General features: G+C 25.3%; 2 protein-coding genes across 4 annotated transcripts in view; one reads left to right on the top strand and one right to left on the bottom strand.

The window, feature by feature from the left end:
• Window positions 1-963: 963 nt before the first annotated feature.
• On the bottom strand, window positions 964-2162 carry LOC127291449 (MIEF1 upstream open reading frame protein). 2 transcript variants are annotated; one of them, XM_051320598.1, is made up of 3 exons: window positions 2077-2162; window positions 1358-1466; window positions 964-1147 (listed from the first exon to the last, which is right to left on the bottom strand). In XM_051320598.1, the coding sequence occupies exons 1-3, from the start codon at window positions 2112-2114 to the stop codon at window positions 1109-1111; spliced, it is 186 nt and encodes a 61-aa protein (XP_051176555.1). In that variant the 5' UTR covers window positions 2115-2162; the 3' UTR covers window positions 964-1108. The 2 variants fall into 2 exon arrangements, with proteins under 2 accessions (XP_051176555.1, XP_051176554.1); XM_051320597.1 differs by lacking the exon at window positions 2077-2162 and having other exon boundaries at window positions 1358-1686.
• Window position 2163: 1 nt separating this feature from the next.
• LOC127291445 (dnaJ homolog subfamily B member 3) overlaps window positions 2164-13382 on the top strand; it is a 28761-nt gene continuing 17542 nt past the window's right edge. The window contains exon 1 of one of the 2 annotated variants that reach the window (XM_051320591.1): window positions 2164-2326. The gene's annotated coding sequence lies outside the window, so the exon portion shown is untranslated. The remainder of the gene's footprint in view (window positions 2327-13382) is intronic. The other variant, XM_051320590.1, reaches the window with a different exon arrangement.

The raw sequence follows: 13382 nt of genomic DNA, 5'->3' as shown, positions 1-13382 counted from the left end.
TACTTTATAAGTTTTTTTGTTTAATGTGTAGTATACATGGATTTTAAAGTAGATAGTCTTCGGCGTTTGAGATTATTATTAAGTTTTTTTTTTTTTTTTTTTTTTTTTTATTATTTAAAGAAACGTTTTTTTTTTTTGTTTGTTGAAAGATTTTTTTTAGATACGCAAGACTGCATTCAGCTTTACAATGAATATATTTTTTTCGTTTTAGTACACATAATGTATTTGTATGTAATATTCTATTTTAAATCCATGTAAGGAATTACCTGATGACTATCTTATTTGAAACAAAAGAAGCTGTAAGTCTCATGAGTTTGAAAGAGAAATTATTATTAAAAAGAATACGAATTTTCCATAAATATAATCGTTTTTATTGTTTATTATCCTTTTTTGTGTTTTTCACTTTTTTTTAATTAGTTAATTACAAAATTTACTCAATTTACATATTTAATAAATTGGCTAATTTTTTCTAATTTAGAAATTTGTGGAATTGGTTTCATTTTAAAAATAGTTTAAATTATTTAAAGGTTTAAAATAAAGAATCTTGAAATTCAAGTTTGGTAAGTTTTTTTTTTATTGTAATGATAATTATATATACATATTAAACTTTTTTTTTTTCATTTCAAGTTAATCCTTCTCGCTCTTTGAAATTTTTCTTTAATTCTGCCCATTTTTTTTTTTTTCTTTTTCGTGCTAAAATTATTTCCTTCATTAAAACATTTGTTTGACTATCAATAGAATCTTCTTTGTTGAAAAAATTATCTAATCTTTGTAACATAATTTTTCGAGCTAACTTTTGATTTTGGTGTAAACTTCTTGTTTCTTGATTTTTAACAACTATACCAGTTGGTTTGTGTTTTAATACAACACAACTTGCTGTTCTATTTATACATTGTCCACCTGGACCACTTCCTAGTACAAATTGTTCTTCGAGATCTTTTTCGTCAAGAACTGGCACTTTTGAATAATCCAATGATTTTTTAAAAGATTTAAAACGATATTGAATGAAATTCACATATTTTGGATAATGTACTAAAAATTCATTTGATAATATTAAATTGCGTGATACAATTTTTCCTAGATCTAATAGTTTCAAAAACATTTTTTTTTACACGACTCTCTTATTTTTTAAAAAAGCGTGTCCTTTCTGAAAAAAGCAAAACAATTTTAAAGAACATATAATAAATAAAATGTATTATTTTATCATTTAGTATACATTTTTAAATATATAATTAATAACAATTCAAAAGTAAATGTTGAACCAATATCAAATTAAATAAAAATTTAAACAGAACAGTCATTTGAGGTTAGATATATGTCAGTAACAATTTTTAAAAAAGAAATTAATTTTAATTACCTGAATTTGAAACTTGACAATTTTTTCATCACCTAGACATTGATTTTGTCGAAAAATTTTTTTAATTCGAGATGTAAAATAATCTTTATCAGTATACTTCAAGTTTTGCCTGTAACGCAGTAAATTTTTATACAGTTGCAAAACTTCTCTACTCATTTTGTTCTTTTAATTAATTTTAAATAAAGAATAAATAGTAATTCGTAATTCAATCATATATATAATTACTAACATGATAGTTTTAAACTGTTTTTAATAGCATAGAAAATAATCCATGACGAAAAATTACAATATTTACAATATTCCGTTGATGCTAAATTTCTAACCTAATCTGACATGATACCTCAAAGTTCAACCAATAGAATTAATTTATTATGTGTCCACAACAAAAAATTCCATTAGATTCTATACATATAATTTTGCTCCAAAAACACTAAAGTATTACTTAAATATACCTACAAAATAATTTATTGTAAGTATTGTAATTTATATTTCGTTACTTTATTCTTTAAATTTAGACTAATTATTTTTTCTTATAAAGAAACAATAAATAATTTGTTGAAGTTATGTGATTATATCATATAAGATTAAAACTCATTTTTAAAAATTTACTTTGAAAAATAACTGTATTAATATAGAATAAATATAAAATCAATTCTCATTTAAATCACATTATTTGTTACATAATTGTAAGACAAATATTTAGAGAATTTGAAAATTACCGCAAATTTTTTCTAGAAAAATCGAAACAAGCGGCCATCTTGTTCTGATCGATTTTTGTTGTTTGTTTGCAGCTGACTTCAGACAACTGTTGGCAGTCGCGTTTCTCCCCTTTTGTCGTGCATCAAGAACAGCCGATTGTCTGTGTCGTCCACTGTTTCCTCCCTATCGAACAAAAAGTGTTCGGTTTTTCAGTGTCGAATTTATTAGTGAGTGCGTGTTAATCCAGTTATAAAGAGGAACCACTTTTTGGTAAGTCGAAATACATATTTCTTTGAGTTGGATGATCATTTAAAAACCAGATATACAAGTCAATATTCATGCGCTGTGGTTTCCCACTTTTCTGAAAACGACATTTCACAAGGGTTTTCGAGAGGTTTCTCCTTCTTGCCAGGTCAAAAAAGAAAACCCTAAATTGAGCGTCTTTTCATGTTTCTAAAATCTTTTGAATTGTCGTTTTTCTTTCAGATTATCATTATTTTGCTTTTTATTATACTTTCTATAATTTTACGAAAAGAGAATAATACGTCATTTTGCAATGATAAAATCCATATCGCTGGCATTGTTCTCGTATATAAACGGGTTTAGATTATTTCAATTATCTATATATATATATATATATACACACAGATACATGTCTGTTTTTACCTTATTATTTATTGAATACTTGGAAAAGCCACAATTCTGAACTTTAAATTCGATGGTCAGATAGCTGACGAATAAACAAAAATATTTTATTTGTATATAATATAAGAGAGATACATTTTTATTTTTTTCATTTTTCAATGAACATTTTTAAAATTCATATAAATAACAAAAAATGAAATGTCACTTGTGAAATATTAATTTTTTTTACACTATGGGTCACAAAACTATACTTCATTAATTTTTTTTTTTTAATTCTATCAAACTTAACCTTTATTTTGTTTGGAGTATAGTATAGCTGAAAGATTAATTTAATTTTCTTTTCAACTTCAAATTAAGAAAAACATGTTTATATAAAAATTGTTGTGTTTATAAAAATGAAAACTTACAACTTTCAAATAAACAACTTTAATGAGAAATTTTGATTGAAGTACATAAATGAATTTATAAGCTTTTATAAAAGTGAAAAATTTCAGATAATTGCAATATTTTTTTTTCATATATTTCTTGATTGTTCTAGCATATAATTGACTGACTAAAGAATTTTGATGAAATGCTAAAAGACAATATAATATGAGAAAAAATTCTCTTGCACAATATTATATTGCAAAATGTGAAAAAAAAAGAAAATCTCGAGGTTGATAGCATTAACTGTAAAACGTATTTAATGTCGTTTATCGTTTATATAGATATAATTTTTGCACCATAATAGTGAATCATTGATGACGATTGATTTTGATTTCTCTTGTCCATATAGTTTTATTAACAGAGGTTTAACAATATTCTAACAGATAATGTTGACGATGATTTATATATAAATTATTTTCATCTTTAATTAAGTTTCTCTGCCAACATTGAGAAACATAAATTTCAAGATGTCATCAAATTATAGTTGACAAAATTAAAAAAAAAAAAATTTATAACATCACACAAGTGTATTAAGAATTTCGAAACGTTTTAATCAAAATTCGGTATTCAATTTTCTTTCTCTTGTTGTATAGAGAGTTTGTACACACCATGTGCTACGCTATAAATAGTTACTTGATCTTGAGCCACACTTGGTTTATCTTAAATAAAGAAAAAAAGAAGTATATATGAAAAAATATGATTAAAAATAATAAAATTGCAAAGAACATCCTGAAACTTAATAATGTGTTTGATTTTTCTTGCAAGGTCATTTCTAAAAGCACAATTTGTCGTCTGATAAGATTATCTCTTTAAACGGCTTAATCGACTAAAGTAAAAACCCATTAATCTACCCATTAATCAGATCGTCTCCTGCTTTCAACGGAAGTGTTACCATTGGTGTAATATATTTTTAATTGAATCTCCTTCGATGTGTGTTTAGATAATCTTTCACTATTTTTTTTTATTTATTCATTTATTGAAATTAAAAAAAAATCTACGAAAAATAATTCAATTTCAGCAATATAAATATAATTAAGTATTAAATAGGGGTTAATCGAAGACTCAATTAAAGTAATTTTAATCGTATATTAATTAAAATTTGAATGAAATACTTTCTCATATATGATGATGAGAATGTAAAATTAGATTAATTAAACAATTTAAAATTATTTTCTGAATAAAATTTTCATTTTAAATTTAATTCATTCAATTTTAATTAATTTTGAATAATTTTTTTTATATTTTATTTCAATAAGAAAAATTATTGATTTGAATACAATTTATTTAATTGAAATAAAAATTATTTGCGGTTCAAGTAAATATTTATTTGATAATAGTTAAGTAATCGATTATTAGGAATCAAATAATTTTTTTTTGGCCGTCTCCGATACTTCTATTCTTTGTTCATTCAATTTAATTTTCAATTTATTACAATTATTTTATTAAATATTTAATTATTTCAAATAAGTGCGGGCAAATTTTTCCCTGGGCCAATCAGGTGATTTCAACTCAATATAGGTTATGTTCGTTTCTAATTCATATATGACAGCTGCAAACATTTACAATAAATATAAATGCTTTGCAAGTGTATATTACAGTAAAGTAAATTGTACAAAATATGTGAAACAATAATATAAGGTAATTTTCATAAAATAAATATTGCTTTAGATGCTTTTGTAAGTGAAATTCATGTTTTTCTTATTTTCTAATTTAAAAATTCGATTTTTGTTCAACTATCGAGAGATATTTTCTATTGCAAATGAAATCTATAAAAACCAGTGTTATAGAATGTGTAGTTCATTTTGATTTCATTCGTTGGTTTGAAGTCGCAGTTAATTGAATCAATTATCTCAATTTATATAAATATATATATAGGGTGAAGCTTTTCTAAACCTACTTATCACAATTATTCTCGTTGCACTGTTTTAGATTATTAAATTACTTTGACAATTATGAGCCAAAAGTTTTGAATGTTCAAATGAACAATATTTTTTTCGCAACTTCTTTAAGTATGAATTTTATTACAAAATATTGTTTTAAATACCTAAAAAGAAGTTATTAATTTAATAATTGTTTCATTTTACATTGCCGTTATAATTTTTAATAATTTATAGATTGAAAAAAATATTTTGTTCATTTGAATGTTCAAAACTTTTGGCTCAATGACAATTATTTATATAGTGTATTCTATATTTATTTTTGATAGTATTTAAAATTATTTACTATAATCAAATTATAAAACAATAGATTTGAGACATTATTATCTAATACTGGAAAATTATCGTAAAATAAATAGTGCATCATATATATGTATGAATGCCGTTGTGGTTCAAAGGTTATGTTAACGTGGAAAATAATGGCATTAGATCGCTCATTGTCACACAATTTATTCATGACTGTTCATCAGTGCATCCTAAAAATAATCACTTGGGAAAATTTTCTCTTTTGTTTTTTTTTCCATAACATTGGACATTATCATCTTTTTTCAAGTCTGCGACTGAAAAAATTACATGGTTTATTGTCTTTTCTTTTTTTTTTATACGCCATTATAATATTTTGAACTTTCAAAAATAGCTGTAATTTTAAATATATAATGTAATAGTAGTGTAATTATAAAAAAAACATGTTGAATTTAAAAAAAGTCTTTATCTGGAACAGCTATATGTTTATCTAGAACAGCGAAAACTTTCGCTGTTTTAGTGAAACGTTTCTCTGTTCCAATGAAATTTATCGTTGTTTTAGATAAAGATTTTTTTCCGTGTATAATTATAATGAAATTCTATTAAATGAAAATTCTAACAAATAAATTTTAGAACTTTATTCATAAGTCACTTTTTTTTTTGTTTATTCAATAATAAATACCGAAAGAAAATAATTATTTTATGAACAGAAAACTACTATTTTTTCTCAATTTTCAAATGATATAGTAATTAATAAATTAAATATTATATAAGGGTGATACATTAAATAACTTGTGTAATGAACTTTTTGTTCTATAATACAATGTAAATTTTATGTCTCACTTAAAAATGCGTAAATTTACTTTTGAAAAGAAAACTTGTGTTTAACAAAGGAATTGTATAGTTTGGGTTGTAAAAATACTAATGCCTAAGTTTTTTTTTTTTTATTTTTTTTTTTAACGAACTAAACAACTAATTAGCCTTGCGAATTTCTCTGAGAGTTTCTCTTTTTTCTACATCACCATCATCTATATAGACTCAATGTCTGGGCTTTCACATTTTCCAGACGAGTGTGCTTGTTTCAGTAATCTTTTTTAATGTGCATTTTACACTTTTTACGACTCATTTTATTATATACGTTCTTTTTTTTATAATATATATAGTGCAAAGGGCATTTAACCCTGAGCTGTTGATGAAATGAATTTATTGCCCTCAGTTTCTTCCATATATACTTAAGATAGCTCTGCGCGCACAGAATGAATCAGCGTTGTGTCTCGATCTCATAATCCGAAATAATTCTGTGCGTGTATATTAAAATTCCTTTTATTCTGTGCATAACAACAATAATTATTCCTATATATATATATATGCAAGTTTCAAACAATTGTGTAATAGTCCACGCGCACACTCATTCTCCAATTTTTGTACTTTTTTTCTCATTCCCCTTTTTTTTGCTCTCCTTATTTATATGTCGTTTGACATTAATCCCTATATTGACAATTTATTCAAATTAGTTTTCTCGAATTTGAACTTCTTTTGTTTATCTCGATTTTTTCAAAGCACTACATTGTTTAACAATGTTAGTCAGTATAGTTATTAGTATTCGAGCGCACAATTTCATGGTCATTATTCACACTCTTTTAACAATAAACACCTTGTAGTAGAAATGATAATGACCAAAATTTTAATTGTTTAATGCGACACTGTGGAAAACAATGCGTTGAAAATTGAGAAATTTGACTGGTACACGGAAAAAATTAATTCAGTATATTTTACAAAACTGTGACGGAGTAGCGGATACAGCTCTTTACGAAACTGAGTTTTGTAAAATGTGATGGATATTTTCGGATAAACTACAGAACTTTCGTTGTTTATGCTGAATATTTCTGGAGTTTATCCTGAATATTTCGTGACATTTTACAACACTCAGTTTCGTAAAGAGCTGTATCCGCTACTCCGTGATAGTTCTGTAAAATCTACTGAATTCATTTTTTCCGTGTAATGATAATTTCTAAATTATGTTAAAATATTTTATTTTTAATATTCAGAATGTGTTTTGTAATTATCAATCAAAGTGATATGAAAGTTTATATACTTTTTAAAATGTTTTAAAATATTCTGTATAAATTTTGTCATCAAATTATTTATTTGTTTTAAGATAATATAAAATGGGAAGGATGAATATGTTCTAAACATCATTAGTTAGAATTTTCATTTGTCATAATTATTTCTGAGCCGAATTTTCTATTTGTTCGAATTAGTAGTTTGCAGAATTTTCATTAAACAGATTTTCTATATCACAGAATTTTTATTTGTTCGAATTTTTATTTGCTCGAATTATTATTTGATATAATTTCCATATAACCGATTTTTCATACTACAGAATTTTTACTTAACTTGAAAATCATTTAACAGAATTTCTAATTAGTAGAATTTTCAATTGTCCGAAATTGCAAATGTCCAAAAAAGACAATCGACTCAAAGATTTTGGCGCGATTTTTAAAATTAACCAATCAAAAATTGCCCATAAAATTGTGATTGAATGATTTTAAAAATTGCGCCAAAATCTTTCTGTTGATTGTTTGTTCGAGCATTTGCAATTTCGGACAAATGAAAATTCTATCAATTAGAAATTATGTTAAATGATTTTTGGTTTAAGTAAAAATTCTTTAGTATGAAAAATTGGTTCTATGGAAATTATATCAAATAATAATTCGTACAAATGAAAATTAATGTAAAAGAAAATTCTATACAATGAAATTTTACCTAATAAAAATTCTTTAAAGTACCTATTATGAGAGAAATGAATGGTTGGGGCTACTACTTTTTTATTAGTAAAGGAGGTATTTATTCTTCTGCCTATTTAGTTAGTAAAATTCAGTAATGTTTTTAGTGAATTTTAATATTTTCGATGTCAAGCGCAACTATTTAGAATTGGTAAATAGGAAATAATAACCACACCCACAAAAATAGTTCCATGCAAAAGTTTAACTAACAGAGTAGTTGGGTAAAAGAGGATCAAGAGAAGTAATCGAGAATCAAAATCATATAATCTATAAAAGCAAAAGAGGATCAAGAGAAGTAAAAGAAAACCAAGAGTAGTAATAGAAAATCAAGAGAAGTATAATAGAATTAATAGAGAATCAAGAGCATCAATAGAGAAGCAACAGAGAACCAAGAAAATTAAAAGAGAACTAAAATTTTGACTCGGGTATAAATGGTATCCCTGACTATCGAATTAGCAGCAGTATAGTTTACTAACCAAAATGGTATTCGTAACCATTTTATTAGTTGCCTCAACTACTTTGTTCTCTCAGTGTGTTAAATGAAAATTTGATTCTTAAAATGCCGAATTTTCATTTCACTGAAATTGCAAATAAATGTCCGAACAAACAACCGACGAAAAAAAAGATTTCGGTGTGATTTAAAATATTGCTGTAGGTCGCGGATATGCATGTGTATATATCTCGTGGACATGAAAGAGGACTAATGAATTATTTGAAAGACAAAGAAGAAAATTTTATAAATCGAAACAGGATTTAATATGTATATCCTATATAGAAGATTTATGAAGAATTGCTTTTTATTTTATTATTTATTTTTCGTTTTTTTTTTGAAGATAAAAATCTTCAATGACTGGATATTATCTTTTGCTTCTTCTTCTTCTTTTTTTGTGGTGATGATGTAGCTTTCTTGTTTTGGAAAGCGGAATAGGTGCGATCTCCTCACGTACTCACCTGCTTTTGCCATAACGAGCAATGCTATTGGGCGGAAGCTTTCAAATTGACCGAAGGTCGACCTCCAAGTCGATCTTTCGATCGTTGAGATCGATAGAATCTTTATTGTGGTCAGTCGCGTTTACTGTCGCGAATCTACTCGTCAGCTCGTTCGAAATATATTATATATATTTTAGTTTTGAATCATCATCATCATCATGCGCTGATAAAAACGATTTTGAAAATTCGCCGTAAAGAAAAATTATTATTTTTTTTCTTCAACAATATATAAATAAAATGGCGAATATTTTAATGAACGTGATTTAAAAGTGCATATTTACATAAAAAAAATTGAGAAACAGGATTTTTTCCTTCAAATGTGAAGTGTTAGGTCGTGTTTTACTTTTTTTTTAAAAAAAGTATATTATCAGCATTGTTTAATGGTTCTCTGCTGTCTCTCAGTGTATTTTAATCAAATGTTTTCTTCGGTGAAAAAACACCTGTTAACGTAATAATTTTAGAGTAAAGAATATACGAGATTGGGTGAGTTGTCAGAACACTTTTTTTTTTGTATCAGTGTTTGGTCGCAGAAATAGTGAATCAAGTTTGTTTTATATTGTTGTTTTTATGACTTTTCATGAGCTATAACAGACGCTCATGAGATATTGATTTATGGTTGAAAGGTTTTAAGAAATTCTCTTTCCTTGACTTTTACCTAATATGATTTTTTAGGTTTTTTTTCTTTTTTTTTTGTTTTTGTTTTGTGAAACTTTATTTTTAACAAAAACAGTATTTTATTGTTTAATATTTTTTAATATATCTATTTGTTTATTATTTTATTGAATTATTATTAATTATTTATTTTTTATTTCTTTATGAATTTATTTGTTAGATTTTTTTTCATTTATCACAGATTTTACACTTATTTTTTTGTGAAAGAATAAAGAACTTTTCTATATTAATAGTTAGTTTATCAGTTTGATGAAAGGTTACAGTAACTACATTGTTACTATTACTAATTCATTTTATACATTTTTCTGCCATGTGTCTTATTACTTTTTATAATTGAAAATCCAAAGAGCACCGATAATCAGTTTCTAAATGATAACAATTTTTTTTTTTGAATACGTTTAAAAGTAACTATAATTTAAATATATAATTTACTTTTTATATTGTTTCAATAAGAGTAGAAAAAATTCATTTGAAAACTTAATGATAATTATGTGTTTATAATTAGTATTTTACTATTTGTAATATATAATTATAACTGTCACATTATAGTTATAATATTTCAAGATAATATTACAAAACTATAAGCCATTGTAATATTTATTTATTTATTTATTTTTGTTATAAATTTAGTTATTTTTTAGTATACTATTTAAAATATTGAGAAAGTATTTTAGTTTCGTTGTTATAGTATAAATTAATTTTATAATTTTCTTTGAAAGAACAAATTAAAATTAACAACATATTATATGATATAGTATTATTATTAAGAACAAAATATGAAAAATATATAATTCCTTTCTTTTTTGCAATAAATTTTAAATCGTCCCACGCTTTTAATTCAATATATCGTGATAAATAAATTGTCATATTCATTCAGAATAATTTATGGGCCAATATGTGAATATAAACGCACAATTTAATGAATTGAAAACTTGTAACTTTTATTTGAAAAAAAAGCAAAATACAAAGAAATGTCAAATCTGAGAAAATAAATCTTTGTTCATTGTTGAGAAAAAAATAATTTTAAACAAAATAAAAATATTAATATTCGTTGGCATGCGGAATCGTTATTTTCACAATAAATGTTTTGTATTCACATATATATATACGTAAAATTAGAAAAGCTTTATCTCTCTATATTGTGTTGAGATTTTTCTAATCTTCAATTTTCTTAGTGTCATTCAGAAAAAAATTTATTTGTTACAACCAAATAAATGTATATTGCTAATCAAAAATTTTGAAAATTCTCTCGTTATTACTAAAACGAATGGATTTGAAAAATTACTATTGATCCTTGATTTAAAAAAAAAAACTTATTGCGAAAGTGGTGCCGAAAAGAATTGATTTTCAGTATAAAAATAAAATCCCGGATTCTAGAATGAGAATGCATTATAATAATGAGATGGTTTTCTTTTTATATAAATATAGTGTCAGTCTCGTGAGTCAGACTGCCGAGAGGTTCAGAGGAATCAGGCATTTCAAATTAGCGGGTTTTTTTTTTCGTTTATACTTTTTAGTAAGAAAGAAGACCTGACCAAGAGAGCATGTCGCTTTGATTAAGTAATTTTTTAGTCTTCAAATACCAAAACATTTTCTCTCGCTATCTATCTCTCGGGGGGGTAACAATGGTCAATCATTTCTTTCATCTTTGACTCTTTTTTTTATTTTTTGCTTTTATTTTATTGACATTTTATTGAGTTTCGCACAATGTATTCAACATGAAATCCTTTGGTTGGATACCTTCTGCTGGCCAAATATGTAAACCTGACGTCACACACTGACTCTCGTTGAGGACGCCCACCATGTCTCTGTCTCGCTTACCTTTCTGTCTTTCAAACTATCTTCAAGTTCACATCGAGCAATTTTTATTATTATTATTATTATTATTATTATTATTTCTTCACTTGTTATCCATCACTCCATTTTTCCACATGAATGAAAGTGAAATCGTTATATAGATGCTGTTATATTATTTATCATTATTATTGTTCTTCCTCATTTGTAATAATGTGAAAACGTTATAGATTTCCCCTCTTTATAAATACATTGATTTGAAATCGTTTTCTAACTTTTTTTTTCAATTACGAAAATCAGTTTATTGTAATGGAATGATTGCAACATTGAAGGTGCTAAAAATATCGTCTGTAAATATTTATGCAATTTTTTTTATTGGTGTCATGTGTTGTGATTTATGGTGATTGGATTGGTATTTTTTTTTTTTTTTTTTTGCTATATGGAATTGAAGTTTTCAATTTTTATTTTTGGTGAAAAAAAAGGAAAAATATTTTTCACTATTTCTTGTTTTTCCTGGTATAACCGAAAATAAAAATCGTCTAATATTTTTCTAAATTTTTGTGATACACCTGCGTGTGTTTCTTTTTGAGCAATATTTAAATTTTGTTTCAATATTTTTCGCTGATTGAGATAAATGAGTTAGTTTTTAAAAATTCAATATCGTGATCGAAAATAAAAAAATTGTTAAAATTTTATGAAAGAATTTTTGGAAGATTTCTGAAAGTGAATAAAATTTTTTTTTAGGTTTTTAAAATCAAAAATACGATTTTTTTTAAACGATAAAACCGACAAAAAGGTTAAAGAAACGAGAAGATTTTGTTTATTATCATTTTTTCTGAGTATTGTTGATGGGATATGCAGATCATCGTATAATTTCAGACCGTGGGAAATGTCCTGCGGAATTAGTTTAGGGTTTTTTTTTCTTCGACGAAAAAAGTAAGTACGAGTTGTGAATTTGAATGAGAAATGCGTCTTCTTCGCACATTTTTATATCAACGACATTGACTTTCGAGAAATTTTGTTTAAAAAGGTCAGGGCCGTTATATCTGTACTGAAAATACTGTCTTCCTTAAAAGTATTGTCGGTCGCGATATGAAATGTGCTAGTTTGATTTGTCATTTAGGTCAAGGTTGTGCAAATCAAAGGACACTCCTCCTAAGATTGTATTTTTTTTTTTTTTTAAGAAATTATTCTCAGATTATATAGTAATGTACAAAATATTTTTTTTTTTTGGTAATTTAATAATATTAAAAAAAAATGTCATATAAAATTTTAAGAGTGGTTAAATGATTATATTATATGAAGACAGTGATTGTACAAAAAGTGACGATATACAGTGTCGCATCCCTGATCTGGGTGACCCATTGCCTCCAGGTGGAAATGATCAGCTCACTATATAGTCTTATAAGCTTCTTGGGAAAATTTAATTAAAGGTCAATCACTTCTTTCGAAAAGGTTTTATTCCAAATTGAGAATACTCGCGATATCATGCTGAAGTCCGCAACGTTTTTAAAACGAAAACGAAAAAATAATTAGACAATATTAATTACTTTTGTTTAAAATTAAAGTTATTCGGGAGTAGCTGGTTTTTATATAAAACTATTAATTTCTTGAAAGATTGTGCAAATCAAAATTAAAGATAAATTGACTTGAAAAAATAATTCTATTTTAATTTTTCGTTTTTGAAAACGTTACGGACTTAAGCCTCATACTCGCGATGATGATAATGATGATGAATCTGTTAAAAATGATTTAATATGCTTTGAATTTATTAATTGCGTCGAATTTTACTAAAATTGCTCAATTCCATCTCGTAAATACCTTTTCATCTTA

The sequence above is a fragment of the Leptopilina boulardi genome, unplaced genomic scaffold, assembly GCF_019393585.1.
Source record: "Leptopilina boulardi isolate dan_hultmark-lab unplaced genomic scaffold, ZJU_Lbou_2.1 LbouV2_137, whole genome shotgun sequence".
Taxonomy (NCBI): domain Eukaryota; kingdom Metazoa; phylum Arthropoda; class Insecta; order Hymenoptera; family Figitidae; genus Leptopilina; species Leptopilina boulardi.
Note: the sequence above shows the minus strand (reverse complement) of the source record. Positions and strands in the feature narration are given on the sequence as shown.